Genomic DNA, 20,501 nt, shown 5'->3' with positions numbered 1-20,501 from the left:
CGTTCAGGCAATGTCGTCAAGCGGCCACAGTAGTATTTGGAGTAGTAGTAGAAAATATAATAGTTGAGTTCATGGGTGAGTCCCCATGTGAATAGTTTTTTGTATCAATGAATACATCAGTACTGTTTTTGTGATAGAATCATTATCCATTCCTTGTTTTTATTCTAGCATAGCTTTTGTTTTTGTCCTTTTTTTCACACCTGCCTGTTAGTTCCGTAGGCTGTAGCTTTTTTAAGAACCTGAGCATGGCCTGCGGGGCTCGTCTGCTTGTAACCGTAGGTCGTGGCGGGGTGCGTTCGGTTAGGAGTAAAAACAAAGTTACATAGGGCAATCAAAGGAAAAGGAATGCGCTTCCGTTCGGGGACGAAGTTGTTTACCAAGTGAGAGTAAAAAAGAGAGGTAGTATTCAGTATTGTACCCTCATGGAGCCCCCAAGCGACCCGGGCTAAAAGTGTTTGGGCTAGGGTGCTTTACAGGGGCAAGTGTTGACTAAAAGCGGTAAGATCAAATTTAGGGGAAAACGACGTAGCTATTCAATGTTCCAAGTGTTGGTGAGAACATTGCCGTTGTTGTCCTCCAGTCAGTAGGTGCCCGGTCGAATTACTTCAGTCACCGTATAGGGCGTTTCTCATGGTGGAGAGAGTTTTTGTTTTTCCTTCGTTGATTGGGTCCTCCAGAGTACGAGATCATCGACTTCGAGTATCCTCCCCCTGATCTTCCTTTCGTGGTACCTGCGCAGGGTTTGTTGGTAGCAAGCGAAACGGATGATGGTCGTCTCACGGGCCTCTTCGAGTAGGTCGACTGCGTCTTGCTAAGCCTCCGCGGCTCGATCGCGGTCGAAAGCCTTCACTCTTGGGGCGCCATGGTCGAGGTCAGAGGACAGCACTGCCTCAGCTCCGTAGGCCAGGAAGAAGGGTGTGAACCCTGTGGATCGTGAAATGGATCCGAATGTCTTAAACATCGAAAAAAATTATATTCATATCAGTTTTATTGTCAATATGGATATCTACATTCCTAGTTGACTTTTATATGAATGCCAAATGGATGTATTGGAATTTATCTTTTGTGATTCTTCTTTATCCCATTCAAGATCCATATCCGGAAAAAATATGAACTACTAAAAATTATTATTATCCGTGAAGAACAAAGCACCATCTAAAACTTATACTCCCTCTATTCTAAATTATAAGTTATCATAACTTTTCTATATACGTAGTATAAAATATAAGTTATGAATCTAGAAAAAGTAGAACGGCTTATAATTTGAAATGGAGTAACGATTTATGAGTAATTACAATGTAAATGATAATTCTTTTGATATAACTCATTTAAAGTATTTAAAAGTTATTTCTATGGCTGATATGTCTAAACATACAGGTTAAGTTTAAATTATGATAATTCTAAAACTTGTATTTATAATAATTTAAAACTATTAAAAATATATTTATGATAATTGTAATATTGAAATAATGATACATATAAAGCTTAACTTTAGTTAACTTGATTTTTTATATACCTGAATTAATTTATGGGTCCCTATTTACGTGCATTGAGATACTTATCTACACTTTTATTATTTTTATATATTTGATTATTAAAATATTTATTATATATATGTTATCTACGCCAATATTGTTGTTTTAAGGAAATCTACTTGTTATCTTCAAAATTAAGTAGATATCCAAATGCAAATCTAAATTCGAGATATAAATATCAGTATCCGTATTTGGATCGGTAATGTTTAGATGCAGCCGTCACGACGGATGGACGCGGCTTCCCAAACCATAGAAATTTCCCCACTCGCTACCATGTCGTACGCTTGCTCTCGCCCGCACCGCGCGCCCCTGCGGGCATCCCCTGTGGCGCCCCAATCCCGCTCTCCCCATTCTCGCCCATCCCATCTCTCGGTCACTCTCTCACATCCGCTAGCAGCAGCAGAGCCCCATGCCACCAACGCTGCCTCCTTCCGCCACCCAAGGCGACCACACTTGTTTCCTCAGTTCGTGCAGTGCCTCCCTGACCTCTTCCCCAACCCTAGTGTCGCCGTGTGCACGTACCGAGGCGCCTTAGGTTGTCCCCGGTCGAGCCAAGGGCACCCAAGAGCGTGGACGGTGCTTGTGGTGCTCGCGCGCCGCCGACTCCCACCTTCATGGCTAGAATCGACCAGCCCCGGCCTCTCCTTCGTCGACAATGCCGTGTTTAAAGTGTTCCATTTGTATGTTTTCAAGTGTTTTATCTGGGTGTTGCATAAGTTTCAATGGCTATATACGCATGTAGCAAACATATGTTTCATGTTGCAAGCATATGTTTTAAGTATTTTAGTTGTTTCAGACGTATGTTTCAAGTATTTCATCTGGATGTTGCATAACATGCATGTTTCAAACGTATGTTTTCAAGTATTTCAGGTGTTTCATACGTATGTTGCAAGTATTTCATCTAGATGTTGTAAAAGTATATCTGGATGTTGCATATATTGTTATGGCATGTTTCAAGTATTTCATCTGTTTCAGACGTATGTTCCAAGTGTTTTCATCTGTATGTTTCAAAAGTAGATTTTGGGAGCACATGTTGCAATGGCACCGGTGGTTGGCGGACAGCGGCCTACTGCAGCCTCCTGCTACTGCTGGGGCGCCGTCGTGGATCACCGTGCGGACGTCGTCGTGGGTCACCGTGCGGACGTCTGAGGCCTGCAGACGCCTCCGCGACGTGCATCCACAGGCAGGGCAGGCGACTTGGATCGATCCCCACGTGCATGCGGGCGTGTGAAAACAGGAGCGGGCTCGGGTGGTCCTGCGTATGTGTGGGCGTGGGCGAGCAAACTGTTGGCGCGCGACGTTTTCCTGCGAGCGCGTGTGACGGAGGAGGCGCAGTCCAAACGTTTGGACGCTAGCCCTTCTATATTTGAATTCAAATTAAAGTGTGGTAAATATAATCCGAATCCAATATAGCTTACCGGGCACAATGCTAGATTGGACCCTAAGAACGCATCCAAGTGGGGCCCACATGTCAGGAGTGGCATGGCGCTTTGATGGATAAAAATTCAATCCTTGGCTTTAATAGTATGGAATAATATAGATTAAAAGTTATATATATTTGCAAAGTATAAGATTAACGCGATAAATACTTTTATTGAACTATATTTTCTACTTGATTGAAACAGTATATGTTCTCTACGGAAAGAGCTGTAGTTCTATACGATTTTGTAATTCTGATTTCTGAAGGTGTATGGACCTTCAGGTTGGGATGGTAGGAGTTTGGGCCCATTTCAAAAGGAAAATTTTACGCCCAGAGGCTTTTGCTTGTGAAATTCTGGTCGGAGCCCGGCCCATGTCTATTTTTAGATTCCTCCCCAATCAAGAAATCCTGTTTCTGCAAGGTCAATAAAAGCTCGCCGATCCCTCTTGCGTCCCGTCCTCCCTCCTCGCCCCAAGTTCCAACCCCGGCCGCCTCTACATCGCCAAATCTAGGGTTTTGTCAAGCCCTCCCCTTCCCTACTATCGCCCCCATGGATCCCTTTTCCAAGAAGCGCAAGCCCGACGAGAACGGCGCCGTCACCGCCTCTCCAGCCGGTGGGGCTGCCACGCTGGGCCTCACCCGCGACGACGTCCTCCGCCTCCTCGAGCCGCTATCCCGGGACCAGCTCGCGGACATCGCGGCCGCCGCCGCGCTCGTCTCGGCGCACGCGCTCGACGCCGTGCGCGCAGCCGCCGACCGCGACCCGGCCCTCCGCAAGCTCTTCGTTCGGGGGCTCGGGTGGGAGACCACATCCGACTCGCTCCGCGCCATCTTCTCCTCCTATGGGGACCTCGAGGAGGCCGTCGTCATCACTGACAAAGCCACGGGGCGGTCCAAGGGCTACGGTTTCGTCACCTTCCGCCACGCTGATTCCGCCGTCCTCGCACTCAAGGAGCCATCCAAGAAGATCGACGGTCGCATGACTGTCACGCAGCTCGCCGCCGCCGGCTCGGCAGGCGGGCCGTCCGGTGGGGCCGCCGGCAGTGGCGGTGCTCCTGTGGCTGATGTGTCGCTCCGGAAGATCTTCGTTGGGAACGTTCCTGCAGACATGCCGTCGGAGCGTCTCCTTGCGCACTTTGCCGCCTATGGCGAGATTGAGGAGGGGCCGCTGGGGTTTGACAAGCAGACGGGCAAGTTCCGGGGCTTTGCACTTTTCGTTTACAAGACACCTGAGGGTGCGCAGGCATCCCTAGTGGACACGGTCAAGGTAATTGACGGCCACCAGCTTGTATGCAAGCTTGCCATAGAGGGGAAGAAGGGGAAGCAGGGGCAATCACAGCAATCTGGCCCTGGCAACCAGCAGCAGCAGCAGATGCTGCCGGGTGGTCCGCAAGACATTCAGGGAGGGCTTGGGCTTGGGTCACAAATGGGAGCACAGTATGGTGGCCCTGGGAGCGGTATGCCTTCGTTTGGTTTTGGTGGTGTTGGTGGCGGGTTTGGGGGTCCAAACCCTTATGGTAACATGCCATCTTCCATGGGTGGAGGAGGCGCAGGTGGTTTAGGGTCGATGGGAGGCCAGGTGCCCACTGGGTTGGCTGGTGCTGGGGCTGGTGCATTTGGGCCTGGGGGATTGGGTGGTGGCTCATTTGGGGGATCATCTCAGTTTGGTGCTGCTGGGATGGGGGCATATGGTGGCCTTGGAATGGGTGGAGGCTCCATGTACCGCATGCAACAGGGAGCAGGTGGGCTGCCTGCAGGCGCATTTGGAGAAGGAGGCAACTATCCTCTTCCAGGTTCTGGTTTCCGGGGCCAGGATCCTCAAGGTGGAATGTCTCCTCCTGGTCCAGGTGCCAGGGCTCCTCCTATGTATCCCAACGTGCCGCCTTATTTCTAAGGTATAAACGCCGCTTCCATATGTTCTTAATTTTATTTATATAGCTTAGTTAATGTTCTAGTATGTTGCTTGATGTGTAGTGAAACATGCATTGATTGGTAGATGATTTTCTTTAGCTTCTCTTGGATGAACTTGAGTACTTGACTAATGTGTTTGCAAATTATGTTGGCAGAGTGTTTTTCTTTGCTTTTGTTGAATGGCTGGGAAATCAAAATATTTTCATTGATTAAGTTCCAATGATTTGTAAGAGATTTAAGGCCATTGCCACACTAACAAGTAGTGATTGTCTGAATATTGTTTATTTGTCCTGATTTCATTGGTTTTCTTGGTGACTGAAGTTCTGATGGTGCTTTGTAAAAGACTTGAGATAATTATGGTACTTATGAAGTTGATTGGTGGGCATAGCTTCAAGGATGATAACTGTGAATGTGTCAGCGTAGTAGACCTTAATTTCTAGTTGACATTATTTCGTAATGTGTTTTCCTGTTCTGAAACTTCCCTTTGGGTGTATGGGTCTATCCTTGGACGACTTGCCTTTGTAGTGTGGAAGGTACTCTCAGAGCATAGCATAATCCTTTGGTGGTCAGTCCATCATTTTTACATTGGAATTTCTTTGGTTGTTTGTGACAAGTGTTCATTCCTTTGCCCTTGTTAGTTTCTTGCGTATGTGCTTGTTGGATTCTAATTTGTTGTCTTACTTATCCTGATGCTTGGGATCACCAAGATTCGGTATTCCTGATAAGTTTTATCATGATGATGACCAATAATGTGTATCTGTCTTGGTTATTTACTAGATCTTAGTATCTCACCTTGCTGGTTTGCACTTGATGCTAGATGTTTGTTGACATCTGAGATTTGAGATTGGTATGTTGGCTTGTTTAGGATTTACGTTGCATATGGGAATTGTTGCAGTAAATATGGTTTCTGGTAAAATGTGTACCTATATTTATTGTTTTTTTGTTAGAAGCCTTGGTTTACTTTGATTGCTTTGTCAACAGATGATTTCGATCTTCTTCGCTAGTTGGTCGGTCCTTTTTGTTTGCATCTTTTTTTACTCATTCTTATTATCATCGAGTCTTCACTGTTATTAGTGGTGTGTAGAATAACTGTTATTTATCTGTGCATGTTTTCCAGTATTCATGTCATTGATACAAGTACCTTTACTCCTATTTGGTACTTGGGCATGAGCATTGGCACATTTTTGTAAAGGAACCCCTTTTGTGGAACTCAAGTTGTTTCCCTATCTTATATTGCATATAGTGCTTGAGGCATTGATCCCAAATATTTTCTTTGCTCGTTTCATACTATAAAATTACTAGTTGCATACACCTACAGCCCTCAAATGTGTATTTGAATGCTAGAGATTTTCTGCTTGATCATTTTGCTGCAATGTTACGGATGACGACTTCATAAGCTTTTATAAAGTTATGTCTATTTCTTCTATTAACATTGCATATATATCATGGCCAATGTATTTTAAAAAACAAATCTAACCTTGATTCACTTGACATTGTACTTTGTTTTTGACTGATGGTGATATTTCATTTCATGAGATCTTTTGAGCTTTTTTGGATATATTTTTTTTATATATCATCAGAAATATGCTTTGACCCAATTTTTACTGCCTACATATATTTAATTGTGCTACAATAATATTCTGCAATCTTCGTGCTGAACTAAATAATTATGCAATATATTTGCACTTAAAGGTTTGCAAGATCAGTGTGCAGTTATCAAAACTGTTATACTTGATATTGCAATACTCTGAAAAAGAATATAGTCTCTAAGTTTAATAGTTTATATGCTTTATGTATTAAACATCATATATCTATTTTCCAATGTTGTTTTGTATATATTTTGTATTTATATATGTATATGCAGCTGAATTATTGATTGAATTCTAGTGAATGTGTGACTCAGGTGTGTGACAACTCTTGGGAGCATATCCTTTGAAATGGTTGTGCTGAATTCAGAAGTGTTGTCTGCTTACATGGATGCTTGCATATTCTGGCTACTTCTGATCTGGAATGTGGAATGAGTTTGCACTCTCAATTTTCGCTGTTAAGGGATACATGAAGCTAGTTAGTTGTGATAATGTTTAGCTGTGATAATGCTTCACATGTACTTTCTTATGACTGCTTTGCAGTTTAATTTTCTATATAGATAAGCGACGTTGCATTAAGTGTATGCTGTGTTGATTATTGTCGTATTAACGTTGCATGAAGTGTATGCTGCGTTGATTATTGTCGTATTATCGTATGAAATCCCTTTATTTTATTTTCATGGTCTGATGATGCGTTTAATCGTATATAGCTTTCTATTTGTCTATACTTTTGGTGAGCCGAGGGCAGTTTATATGTATGATTGGTGACTGTAATGCACTTTTTCTTTTAGAATTTATATATTGTCTATTTGCAAACAAACAGTTGTGATCCATTTCAAAATAAGTTAATAAGTTCCAATCTATAGTTATATCCCTTCCTTGAGACTGCAAATCATTACAGTTAATATTAATATTTTTATTGTCGGATTGGAAACATGAACTACACTTTGTTACTGCTAATATTTTGTACTTTTCTCAAGTCAAATGTGACTTAGATTTTGGGTGGTAACTGGAGATTCCAGCCCGTATTGAAACCTGAAGTTGGTTGAAAATATTTAATGTTTACCTTGTTTAGTGAATGTATCTGTCATTGTTAGTTCAACAACTTTTTGTTACTATTTTGTATTTGTGGATAGCCTACCCCAACTTGCTTGGGACTGAAAGGCTATGTTGTTGTTGTTGTCTAATCTGATCTGCTCTATTGTTACAAGTTTAATAAATTTTCTTTTGTTTGTTTGAAGCTAGGTTTGGCATTTCCTGCTATGAAATTTTTTGTTTGTGTTGTGTTGTGGAGGTTTTTTTTTTTGCTTTAAAAGGTACAATGACTGGATTGTATTATGGGAGGGTTTATGATTCTGATCGCAGCCTACCCCAACTTGCTTGGGACTGAAAGGCTATGTTGTTGTTGTTGTATGATTCTGTTCGCTGCCTTGTCAATGGTGTTGACATTGGTGATATTTTGTGATATAGTATTCCTCCATTCCAAATTGTAATTTGTTCTTTCTTTTCTAGATACATTTGCTACACACCTAGATATAGATTATGCCTAGATACAAGGTAATGTATCTAGAAAAGCTAGCTACAAGGGCTTAAAATTTGCAACGGAGGGAGTATAATAACTATCTTGCAATTTGGAACGGAAATGGCTTACAATTTGGAATGAAGTTGTAAGTCGTTTTGGTTTTTCTAGATATATAGATATAGATTTTACTAAGCATCTAGATATACATTATGTCTAGATACATAGTAGAAAGCTATGAATTTAGAAAAGCTAGAGCAACCTACAATTTGGAATGGAATATTTTGTTCTTATAATAATTGGTTGGTTGGTTATTTATTTGATTGTTTAGTCGATTTAAGAGCCATTGAGGTGTTTTTTCCCCTGCGATAAGAATTGTGCTGTATTTGATCCAGTGGTATATGTCGTTCAATGTAAATTTACCTATGTTGCAATGTCTATATATTGTGATTCTTTGTGGTAATGTCTATATCTTGTTTCTCTGTTTGTACGGATTCTGTTTTGATTGATTTGCCATTCACTCTGTAATAACTTGATAAACGACTGCCCAAAAATGTTTTTAACTCTAGCAAATATACATGAGGGTTGAACTATTGAAAAATGTTTTTCACCCAAGCAATTATATACTTGGGAGAGGTCTAATCAGGAAGTTAAACAGAAGCACGTTCCATGTATCTGGTAGCCCTGGTAGGCACCAGTGGCTGCAGTCACTATATGTCAGTGGTTGCTGCAGCTGCTCTTTGCTAAGTGGTTTTCCTTCCCGAGTAATTGTGTAAATTGATGGGTGTGCATCAATTCGGAGCTCGGAGAGACGAGTGATGTTCATATATACAATAGGCGTTTTCATCATCCTGATGTTTTTCTCGATAATGTTTATCAAACTTTTTGGAAACGATGGAGCGATGTTTCCGTTCCCCTTGGATATAGGAGCCGTTTGGTTGTAGCACCAATTTACGCTGCATGATAGAAGGGATGTAGTAAGTGATATACTGATAAAGTAGTTGGATGTGTCTTTTCAATTGTTGTTCGAAATATGCACCTCTTGTGTTCAGGTGAGACACTTCGGAAGAATACTCTGGTTCTGCTAGGGTCTATGTTGTAGTCGACCCACCTAGCCCAGGTCCTCAATGCTCCATCGAAGGCTTCCTCTCCTGCCATCTGCACCATCTTGCCGTCCCACTCGAGATGGTCCCACCTGCATGCAGATGGACAAGAACAGCAAATGAAATTTGACCTGATGAAGTTCGGTGCTGCGAGCTTGTGTACTTACGCCCTGAGTTTGCCTGTGTGAGTCCACCAGTGGCCGGTGTTGAAGATGAGGACGTCAGCACCGAGCGTCCGCTGCAACATAGGCGGCAGCTGGTCCAGCATGAGCGCCTTGGTCCGGTCGTCTTTTGTTTCGAGCTTTACGAGGAAGGGGCTCCAGAAGAACTCCACGGAGCAATTATAATCCTGTTTTTTTAGAAATTAGAAATTTGGGTGGTGTAAGAACAAAAGGTTTTAACTGTCATTTTAGATATCAGCTTATAGTCAATCAAATAGAGAAGTAGAGAGCATTAGGGTTCTAGCATATCATTATTGATAATTAATTTGCTGACATGCTCAAGAAGACAAGAAATTTAAAAACATCCGGAAATTATCTCGAGAACATTTGGAACACCCGAAAATCAATGCGTGTACGAGCTATAGTGACGCCATATTTTAGGATCCTACACGTGCAAGCCACAGCTCTCGTAGTTCTGGTCGACGCACACAAATTTTCACTCTTTCACTATGTCATGCATATAAGAGTGTACTCCCTTCAGTCCGGTGTATTTCTCTGCATAATTACTGCATTAATATATTAATATATTCTTATACAAAATTGATGTTATCATGTTCATATTGAAACAATGACCACGTTCAACGGCCACCCTCTACTTTGAAACTGGAGAATACCCCTTGTTATCATGTCATGCTGCGTAGACTATTTATATTTATACCTGTATGAATGAAACTATCTTAAATTAATTTGGTGAATGGTTTGACACATCGATGTGGACAGCTATAGTGGATGAACATATAACTATTATAATTATATGTGTTAGTTGGCTATAATTATAAGTTCTAGTGGATTGTTGATATGAATAGTTTGTATGAGAGAAATCTCTAGTGGGGTTTAGCTTTATAAGAGTATATATGATTAAAATGAGTATTTTGTTAGAATCATGATTTGATTGAGAATTGCTCTACCAATCTACTTTTCAATAAGTAAGTATTTTTTCAATCAATAAAATTTGAGATGTATAATTGTCTTGGAACAAAGGAAGGATGTGATATAAAATGATAACAACAATCAGGTATTTTGAAATACGGTAACATCAATGAAGGATCAGAGTACTACTTAAAAAAAAAAGTTGCTCAACAGTAACTAAACGACATAAACCATCCCAATCTCCGCACCCAAAATCCGCCGCGATATCATGCGTACATCGATTTCGGTCAACTGCACCCACATGCCCCGATGCCCGCCACGATACTATGAGGTTGGTCAACAGTAAAATTCTCCGCACCCAAAATCCCAAATGCTCGCCACGATATCATGCGTACGGACAGCGTAGGTAGTCGCGTGGAGGCAGTCACTTACCATGGCGCGGAAGATCCTGTACTCGGAGCCAGCGTCGTCGACGATGCGCGTCCGCGACCGGTCCGGCACCGCCGCGTAGAGGATGCAGGCGAGCGACTCCCACATGTTGCGGTTCAGTGAGTCGCCCACCAGCACCAGCCGCTTGTCCCGGCACAGCTCCAGCGCCTCCGGGCCGCCCAGCCTGTGGAACACGACGAGAAGGCGACCGGCATGGCGGCATGCACGCCAGAGTCAGGGATCGATACTGGAATACACTCACTAGTCACTATATACAGTAGTACAAATGAATGCTTGTCACGGTGACCTCGTCCGGCCGCCGCATCGCTTGGGCTGCCACCGCCACCGCTCGTAGCCGGAGTCCGGGCGGCCGTTCCGGCGGCACGCCACCTGGTCGCTCAGGAACGGGCACTCCGCCGCGTCGTACAGAGGGTACGACCGCGCCGGTTCCTCCACCCACTCCCCGTCGAACAAGTCGCACTGCGCGTCCTCGTCGTCCTCCCCTGCTTCCTCAGACGGCGCCGGGGCCGGTGCAGGCGGCGGTCCGGCCTCCTCCTCCTCCTCCTCCTCCTCAGGGCTCCAAGCATCAGCAGGGCCGCCACCTGCTGATGGTGAGATCGCGTCTGGCGCAGGCACCGGCGCAGCATGGTGCGAGTGCGAGCCAGTACGGGCCAGCGGTGGCGGCGACGCCGGGGCCGCCTTCTGCTGCACCCTGGAGAACCGGTCCCACGCCGCCGCCGTGCGCGGCTGGAACGGCCGCCGGTAGCCGGCGGCGGCGAGGAGGATGCCGGCGGAGAGGAGGAAGATGCACGCCAGTGAGCACATGGAGGTGGCGAGTACCCATCTGCGGGACGAGGGCGCGGCGGCGCCGGCAGCTGGTGGTGGTTTGATGGAGTGATCCATTTGGTTAGCTAGCTATAGCGCGCGCGCTCTAGGTGGCCAAAGCGAGGCGTGGAGGAGCTAGTGGAGAGTGACTGGAGTCCTGGCGTCGTGGGCAGGGTGATTACATAGCGAGACGGGGCGGGCTGGCCGGGTCCCGGGGACCAGGAGACTGGAGAGGTAGGGACGGCGGCGAGCGAGGCGTGGAGGAGCTGCTGTGGCGCGCTGGATGGTTTTGGTTGGGCGCCCTGGCCGGTTTTGGTGAGGAGGGGTTGGGGTTTTGGTTGGGAATTGGGACCGTGTGCACCGCTAGCTAGCTGCTGCTGTTATCTAAGCGCGTATGCACCGTCTGTATGTGTATGTACATAAGCTTGTGTACTCACGTGACTGAATGATAGTAGGTTGCTTAATTAGTGACTGTTGTTTACAGTTACAGCGTTGTTGTTAATCCACTAGTGGTGGTGGTAGTGCTTGGCGTGGGACGCAAATATTCTACTGCCCCTACGTACGTACACTACACATCAAGTGGCCTGCATATGCCTATCTAGCTAGTTGTTTGAGAAGGGTACTTTAGGGCCGATCTGAATGGGCTCAAGAGTTTGTTTTACCAGCCACACGGGAGTAGGCCAATAGGGTACGTCTCACGTTCCGTTTCGCAGCGGCATTTCAATTTACGTACACTAGCCACGCAGACAGGCAGACAGTGCAGCCAACGTGGGGTTCCTTGCTTGCTCCAGTTCGCCATGACGAGTACACGTGCACGGGGCACGGCTGCCCGGAGTCCCGAGCGCCGTCTTGGAGAGGAAGCGATGATGGTTATGGGACATTGGAAGAAGCTAGCTGGTGCTGGATTGATCATGGAGACTGGAGCGAGAGCGAGTCCCATCCCGTCGCGTAAAGAATCGGTAACGTGCAGCTCTCCAGAACGTTGTTTGTGGGGGGATTTCGCTCGAGTGCGCATCATGCCGCGTTTGGGTTCGCAGAGGATGATGCGCGCAATGAGCATGCCGGGCCTGGGAGACGTGCGATCCGAGCCACGGAAATGATTTGCGCGCTTGAGGGTGTCGGAGCTTCGAATGCCTCTCCGTTCAAGGCGAGCTTGAATCCGGGCGCGGTTTTCCCATGGGCCGGTCGAGAAGGTAGCCCACAAGGCCATTTCCTCGTCCAGCCCGTCCCGGAGGCAGCCCACAGCATCCACCATCCAACCATGGACCACAACCGTGCCGTGTCACTCACTCCAGAAGGAAGGAAGGGTCGGTCAGTGCCAGTGTGCCGCGAGCACGAGGCCGAGGACGCGCGCCGCTCGTTTCGTTTGGCGCAGGCCGCCGCGGCTGCTTCCTCCGCACGCCCCGCCCCCCCGTTCCACTTCCACAGTTCCACCCGAGAGAGGTCGGTCGGGATGGCACTCGTCGCGTGCCCGCGCTGCAACGTAACCCCGCCCCAACCCCAAGCCTCCGCTTCCGGAAGCCGCGGCCTACTCCGCGCGCCGAGATCTGCAGCGTCCAGGCCCCCGCCGGGGCGTCTCCGCCGCAGCCGCGCCATGGCCGCCTACGGAGGCGGGCACTCTGCTGCCGCTGCCGCCGGCGCCGATGACGGTGCCGGTGCCGCCGCTCCCCACGCGTCCCCGTCGCTGCTCGTTTTCTCAGGTGACCAGACCTCCCCCTGCCTGAGTGCCTGTCACGAGAGGGGTTTCATTTTGAGGCGGACGGGGGATGCGGGCTCGGTGCGTGGAATGGAAGCGTCGGCGGCCTATGGGAACGTGCGCCCGCGTGTGCCAATTCCGGTGCTTAGTGCTTACGATTGGATCATAGTGTAATGCGTAGCAGCAGTTCAAGAGAGCTTGCTATGCATGAGATTTCAGGCCTGTGCCTAATCACGAGGATCCGCCAGAATCTTTTCGAGTGCTCATTCGAGAACTACGATCTTTGGCTCTAGAACTGAACCATTTCCTTGTATCTCAGAAGAACTTCCGGGTTAATAGGGAGGATGTTTGATCGGAATAAATATTTTTTTTTTCTTATTTCTATTTTATGATTGACCAATGTAAACATAAACAACTTCAAATTGGACTCGTTTCCCCTCAACAAATAAAGTCTTGGGCTAAAAAAATCCTACCTAATGGGGAAGTCGTTGGCGAAGTCACAAGGCCGTCTTTAGTAGAGAACTAGGTAGCTCCAGCTATTGTTGTAAATTTTCATGCATTGATACATGATCCGCTGTATGCTTGAGAACAAAAATATTGATAGATGCAAACAGACAAGTGGCATCTCTGTTTTTCTTTCCTCACTGTCCTGCCACAGAAAGCTGATTCATGGTTAAATGGGGACTTCGGAATTGGCGTGGAGAGAAATGCATAGTGCTCAGAACTGAACTTGTCAAAAAAATTGCATGAAGTAGAACCAGCTGCTAGGCATATCTGCCATCAGCCTGTTCGTTTCGTCGTAAACGATTGTGGATTATTTACTGCTGGCTGGTTCGTCGGTGTGAGAGAAAAATATTGTTCTAGATTATAATCCACGATCGTATACGAGCAAGCGAACAGGCTGCATCTGGGTTTTCCAATTCTGTGATACTTTTCATTTCCTTTTTAAGACATTGCCCTTCATTTTTGAGTTTGATTCAGGTGGGACAGCATTTAATGGCGTTGTTGAAGAATTGAAGAAAGTCACTACTCGAGTTGCGCATGTGCTCCCTGTTTCTGATGATGGTGGAAGCACAGCTGAGATTGTGCGTGTGCTTGGTAGGTTCCTATGTTTCCTACAACAAAATTCACTTCCCCTGTTACTTGAGAAATACTTTAGTGTATCTGCGTGTGTCAAATATGCTATGATGGTCAGTGTTGGCCTCCCTGTATTAGGTGGTCCTGCTGTGGGAGACATAAGATCAAGATGTTTGAGATTGTCTGATGAAAGTACTGCAGAAGCTCTTTCTGTTCGGAAATTGCTTGGGCATCGTTTGCCTATTGATCCTTCAGAGGCAAAGCTGGAATGGTAGCAATGTGTTCCTCTTTTGCAGATCGATTATATTTTCTCTTTTTAGTTTGTCCTAGTGTCCAATTAATTTCTTCTTTATGAATAGCCAATTTTAATTGTGGATTTCATAGGTACCAGATTGTAGAAGGAGACCACTCTTTATGGGAGGGAGTCTCTCGTCCATACAGGGAAACTATTCGTGCCTTTTTGGTCTACTTTCACAGTGAGGTCTGTCTCTCATGTGACATGTCTTTTCTTTTCTCCCATAAACATGTGTCTAAAGCCTGCCCTAGTTATCCATAGGCTGAAGATTAAGCAATGCATCACCTATTCTCTTAGTGACACATAATGACTTCTACATATTTGTGCAGATACTTCGACGGTCAGCTGAAATGTTTTGCTTCACCCATGGCAGGTGATTCTTCTAAGGTGAAATTTGCAGTAGATCATATTCTTGCAAATCATCACTCTTTTCCTTGTGAGACAATTGTTTACATATTGCAACATTTTGACGTATTCAATGGTATGATGTGCATAATACCTTGCTGTCTGTGATGTCACTTTTCGTACAGGGAACGACCCTTTAGGTCAAGTTATTAATCCTCCCAAGTCGTTTACATTTCATTTAACTTACTACAGATTTATTTATTTTTGCAGCATTGGAAATTTCTTTTTTGCTGGGGCACGCATATTCTTCCAGTCGTTGGATGCTGCAATTTTTTTGTTTTCACGCGTATCACAGATCCCAGCAGAAAGTCTTGTGCTTCCTGTTATATCCACAAATGACAGACTTACTCTGGGATGTGAACTATGGGTAACCTCACTTGCCAAGCCAAAGTTTTACCCATGTTGTACAAGTTGCTGTATATATTTCTGTGTTGCTCCTTGTTACATGCCCTTTGGATAAAACTTTACTTCATCTTTATTTACTCTGTATCCTTCTTTCTTTTAATGCTGGAATGTATTTGTTACATTTACTCCAATTAGGTAAGTAGCTTTGTTCTTGTAGGCTTCCATTTTTTCTACTAAAAAATAAGCTTGCATTTTTATTATTCTGAGTCTTAGATGTGGCAGGGTTGTTTGTGTTGGCAAAGTTACTTCTACATATAAGCATGCACATCTCTTAATCATAAAACCGTAAATAAACATCTTAATTCCTTTGTTTATACAAATTCTTGTTCTCTCTCTCTCTCTCTCTCTCTCTCTCTCTCTCTCTCTCTCTCTAATGAAAAACCCTTCTGTTTTCAGGATGGGACTATCATTCGTGGCCAAAATGAAATATCACATCCAAGCAATGGACGCCGAGAAATTGTCAACAAGGTACTTGAAAGAGTACTATGTTGAATGGTGATAGTTCCTGAGTTTTTTGGCCTGCATGATAAATGAGGCACTTTTGACATCTTCCATGTATTTTGAAGTTCTCTTGTTTTTATTCCACAAAAGGGGAATATATTAGTAGATCTAAACTTAGCTCATCACGGCTGTGTCATCATACTTTGGTAACATGCCTTTCAACCTGTTCTTGTTGTAAATTCTTCCTGTAGCTAGCAATTCTCAGTTGGTCTTGGATGGCAGATAGATTGGCTAAAGTGGGGTTTGCCTCATCCTTTTTCTTGCCCACTATGCGATCAAGAAAACCAGTAGTACTATCCAAGACCTACTGGTTTTGTGAGTAGTTGAGATGCAAGGTTGCTTTACCACACTTCAGCAAATAGAACTGCAGGCTAGGCTTATACGAGGAGTCGTTTCAAGCTGGTGGTGCAAAGCCTTAAAGCAGGCCAATAAGCAACTTAGTAGGGGGCTTAATTCTCTGAGCACATTAGTCACTTATGAAATCTGGAAACATAGGAAAAACCGAGTATTCAACGGAGTTGCTCCTGAGTGGCTTTGGCGGTGAGGGCAGTAGAGAGCAGGGCACTTTGTGCTGTGCAACTGGAGCCACAAGGACCTCCAGGGTCTGGTCACTAGATAGGCTAGATGCCCTATCGGCTGTTTCTCCCATTTTTTGTGACATGCTTGTTCTATAAGTTTTCCTGGTGTGTGTGGTGATGTAAATAATAAATCTTCCCGTCTTTGATGAAATGACACGCAACTCTTCTGTCCGTTCGAGGGAAAAAAAACCTATTCTTGTCAAATCATATATAGCAATATAGCATGTTATTCCCAAGAAAGTTGGGGGTAGGCTAAAGATGAAACCATCACGTCCACAATATGCTTTTGTCATTACAGTTGCTATGTATTATAACTAAAATTCTTGAGGTGATGTCTTGAAGAGCAAGGCAGCAACACCTTCTAATTTGAGTCGGGGATGGTGTGCTTAGTCTAAGGCTTTAAATTATCCTGTGATGTCGGTTGCTAGTTGCTACTATGTACTTAGTTACAGTTTCTTTGTTAATGACATGCTTTATGTCTCCATATTCATTTCAATTGCTTCTGACCTTTATATGCTCTTTTTCGTTATTCCAGAAAAAAAAAACCTTTTCGTCACTATATGCATCCTTGTTGATTTCTCACCGTGTTTATTCTTGTCTAATTGATTTTTCTGTTTTCTGTCCTTTTCTGGAAGGATTGTAATTCATGCAGTGCACTTCCTTCAAGGATCAAGCGTGTGTTTTACATGTCAAGTGAAGGCAGCAACCTATTGCATGAGGTAGGTACTCATTTATTTTGACTTGTTAGGCCTTGTACTTGTCCTTGCCATGCAGGTCTACTATGAGTGCTAAACTATTCTTTAAGGCAATGGATGCTTAAATATCTTGACCTTAGGATTTTACCAAATCTTGTAAATACATTTAATATAACTCAACAGGCTGGTTCACATGTCTTGATGTCTGACATAATGGTGAACTTGTCTTTGAAAATCACACTTGCATCTGCCAGTCACTGTATGGTGTCATCTAAGAAGGCATGATCCTTTTAAAATGCCCATATCATCAAAACTCATTTATCTTCTTGCATGAATAGAAATATATTTAAGCAAATATCAGTAATGGCTTACTGGCATATAAACTTGATAAGCTATCATGATATCCGAAAATGATATTTGATATCTCATATCTTCACCATTTCTGATAGTTTTCTGCTACACTTTCATTTTAGGTTTTCCCTGAAGTTAACCATACAGTTTTGGAGCAGCTAAGTAAGGTGGACTGCGTTGTCTATGCTATGGGATCACTCTTTACATCAGTCTGTCCATCACTGGTAATGTTCATAAGGACCTATATCATTTACTTTTGTCTTTTTGTCTTCATAAGTTTCAGTGCATATATGACTGTTGTTTGACATTTGCTGAAGGCTGAGGCCATAAAACTATGAGATACTTTGTCCTGACTGCTAGACTCAGAGAGTCATAGGCATGGCCTTTGTTCATGTTCAAAATAATTGTGTGGGTTAGCTAAGCTAATCTAAACCCTGATGTACTGACTTTCTTGTACATTTTTCTCCAGAAACATATCTTGCTTGGCTTGATAAAGTGTGTTAGATGGGGCAGCTGTAGAAAAAAGAAAGGCTAGACTACTTGTTAGGAGCACTAAGTTACTCCACTGAGCAAATGGGCCTGTCGCAGAGTCTTAGTGGCACCCCAGTGGCCTGAGGACACCCCCCCCCCCCCCCCCCTGGTTAAAAAAAAACAGCTCTTGTCCCTTGCTGTTCCAGTGACACAGTTGTGGAGATATACGTGGCCTGCAAGGGTGGCTGCTTCTGGACAAATGTCCTGCAGTGAGAAAATCTCTTCTTCACTTAAATACCCGGAGGGTGGTCTTTCCCCCAAGGGCCGTGGTCTCTTTTTTTAGTTACTCCGCTGAAGTGCTTGACTCTGACCCACCTCTTACCTTAAAACCATGTGGGAGTTGGAATATTTACTTCAGGTTGACTGCCAATGCACATTCTGTTGAATAACACTGGATTTAACTTCTCACTCTGCACTTGTTTTGCATCATCCCCTCTTGTACCTCCTTTCTAATATTAAAGCTTATTATATGCAGGTATTACATGGCATTGGTGAGACTATAGCATCAAAATCCATCCCCAAGGTATCAACTATGCTAAGACCAGATTAGGGATCAACTTCCCATGCTTGGTTACAATGATGTTTTGATACCATTCATCTTGGGTCGAATGTGCCGTCTTAGTTATTTATAAATCAATCTGTAAGTGCAATTTGTCTAACTGATGCTTGGCTAGAAAGATGCTCTGAAGTGGCAAGCTTAAATGTACTCTATTAAATGGGTTATTGACCTTTTCACTATCCAATGGTTATTTGACAAGTGAAGCAAAGTGTTCTAAACTTGCAGAGCTCATTGGTATTTTCTGCAGTTAGTATTAGTTATATCTCTTGGTGCTTTCACTAAAAATATGTTTCTGTCTGAATCCTGCTGAATCCAGGTACTTCTTCTGAATGGATCACATGACAGAGAGACTGCTGGGCTGTCTGCCTCTGGCTTTGTCACTGCAATTACTGATTCTCTAAATCGGACATACGGTGATCCTCACAAAAGCTTAAAGAATCGTGTAAGTTTGTTCTATGATCCGCTAACAATTTACTGGAAGAATATGAAGCTATGGAGGAGTCAGATATTACAGTTTTGGGAATACAGGCGTCATTTTTCTGCTAAGATTAACTGTTGATTATTTCTCTGCCTTTGTGTGCAGCCCAATGACTATGTAAATGCTATATTGGTTCCAGAAGGAGGCCAAGTTCCTTTAGATATTGCAAATTTGGCAGCTCAGGGAATCTTTAATGTCGTAAGTATCTCTATTTTATTGGCTATGATTGTGCTTATTGATGTGAAAGAGGATGAGGAAATGTTCTTGTTTTCCCTACTATTTCCATTGTCCTGCATTTCAACTACCTCACACAACAGCGAGCTATTTTCCCAAGTCTTGTTTTGTCTGTGATGGTAACTCTTGAAGTTCATGTTCTTTCATTCCTATTTGGGCCTCTCATTATGCAATCAAATGGTATTCTGTTTTTTTTTTCATCAGATTATTGCTTGCCTGAATAAAAATATTTGCTGCTGAATCGCAAAAGGCACACTGGGGTTGCCTTGAAGTTTTAGAGAATCCAGTCGAGCAAGCTTAGTTTTAAAATTTGGTTATATGTAAACAACATTAGTCTTGTACTACGTAAAAGATATTATTGTGAGAATCCAATGGCCCCATTCGCTTTGCTGAAAAAAAGACGAAACACTGTTCCGACTGAAAAAACAAGCTGAAAAGTACGGATTATAAGACAAGCGAAAAGGGTCATTACATAATCTTGTGTAAGACATTGTATTATTGTTGTCCTAGTGTTTCCACACTATAACTTTTGCTGAAACGTTTGTTTTCGTATGCCAATCCATATTGTAGGTAACCGTGAAGTCTATTCATGATCCGAAAGTTGGCGTCATATTTGATGCACGGTCATTGATCCAAGCCATAACCATTCTCATATCTGAACAGATGGATATGTGTCTCTCAGAACGTGGTCATCTAACTCAAAATGTAAAAGTTGTAAATTGAGCTTTCAAGTAAAAATTGAATGTATAGCTCCCCTTACCAATTTATTGTTTTACCAATCGATCCATAGTGTTAGTACTCATATTTGTTCACTAGTGTTGCAATTCTCCGTGACTTGACATGATTAATGAAAAATGAGACGTATTTTTCAATCTGTAATTTCGTTTCATTTCAATTCCTTTGCTCTGTGATGGTTACCTTTTTCCAGCATTGAAGCTTAAATAAAGCCCCCAGAATTTGCCAAAAATTATGAGAAAGACTGGCGCTCGGACGTCCGGACCTGCCCAGACGCCTTACGTGCTCCCTGTGCATAACCTTGGGCAAAAATAACCGAGAACCGAACCGAAATAACCGGAACCGAAATTGAATTAACCGAAACCGAAAATTTCGGTTCCTAGTTCGGTTCCTAATATTGAAGAACCGAAATAACCGAAGAAAATTTGGTTCCTACTCTCGGTTAACTGAATTAACCGAAAGAACCGAATTACATGAATTATACTTCACTTACTTGTATTTTGTAGGATTATGTTTAGTTTATGTGTAATGTTTTATATTTG

General features: G+C 43.8%; 3 protein-coding genes across 7 annotated transcripts; 2 read left to right on the top strand and 1 right to left on the bottom strand.

The window, feature by feature from the left end:
* Nucleotides 1-3,411: 3,411 nt before the first annotated feature.
* Nucleotides 3,412-9,158, top strand: LOC136456227 (UBP1-associated protein 2C-like). Of its 3 annotated transcripts, none has more exons than XM_066456021.1 (2): nt 3,412-4,850; nt 9,024-9,158. In XM_066456021.1, exon 1 carries the CDS (start codon nt 3,506-3,508, stop codon nt 4,847-4,849), a length of 1,344 nt encoding a protein of 447 aa, XP_066312118.1. In that variant the 5' UTR covers nt 3,412-3,505; the 3' UTR covers nt 4,850; nt 9,024-9,158. The 3 variants fall into 3 exon arrangements, with proteins under 3 accessions (XP_066312118.1, XP_066312116.1, XP_066312117.1); XM_066456019.1 differs by lacking the exon at nt 9,024-9,158 and adding an exon at nt 6,770-7,103; XM_066456020.1 differs by lacking the exon at nt 9,024-9,158 and adding an exon at nt 6,754-7,103.
* Nucleotides 6,765-12,383, bottom strand: LOC136456226 (protein trichome birefringence-like 36). Its single transcript, XM_066456018.1, has 5 exons — nt 10,902-12,383; nt 10,598-10,778; nt 9,242-9,423; nt 9,011-9,166; nt 6,765-8,927 (listed from the first exon to the last, which is right to left on the bottom strand). The coding sequence occupies exons 1-5, from the start codon at nt 11,495-11,497 to the stop codon at nt 8,591-8,593; spliced, it is 1,452 nt and encodes a 483-aa protein (XP_066312115.1). The 5' UTR covers nt 11,498-12,383; the 3' UTR covers nt 6,765-8,590.
* Nucleotides 12,384-12,510: 127 nt separating this feature from the next.
* LOC136456224 (uncharacterized protein YNL011C-like) lies at nt 12,511-20,096 on the top strand. 3 transcript variants are annotated; one of them, XM_066456016.1, is made up of 13 exons: nt 12,511-13,119; nt 14,097-14,213; nt 14,331-14,463; nt 14,577-14,673; nt 14,817-14,860; nt 15,103-15,259; nt 15,694-15,765; nt 17,012-17,095; nt 17,545-17,646; nt 18,429-18,476; nt 18,829-18,954; nt 19,096-19,188; nt 19,429-19,785. In XM_066456016.1, exons 1-13 carry the CDS (start codon nt 12,516-12,518, stop codon nt 19,462-19,464), a joined length of 1,713 nt encoding a protein of 570 aa, XP_066312113.1. In that variant the 5' UTR covers nt 12,511-12,515; the 3' UTR covers nt 19,465-19,785. The 3 variants fall into 3 exon arrangements, with proteins under 3 accessions (XP_066312113.1, XP_066312112.1, XP_066312114.1); XM_066456015.1 differs by lacking the exon at nt 19,429-19,785 and adding an exon at nt 19,795-20,096 and having other exon boundaries at nt 12,546-13,119; XM_066456017.1 differs by lacking the exon at nt 19,429-19,785 and having other exon boundaries at nt 12,546-13,119; nt 18,829-18,952.
* Nucleotides 20,097-20,501: the final 405 nt, after the last annotated feature.

This window comes from Miscanthus floridulus, chromosome 6 (assembly GCF_019320115.1).
Source record: "Miscanthus floridulus cultivar M001 chromosome 6, ASM1932011v1, whole genome shotgun sequence".
NCBI classification, from domain to species: domain Eukaryota; kingdom Viridiplantae; phylum Streptophyta; class Magnoliopsida; order Poales; family Poaceae; genus Miscanthus; species Miscanthus floridulus.
The sequence above is the reverse complement of the archived record's forward strand: the minus strand, read 5'-3'. Positions and strand labels throughout refer to the sequence as shown.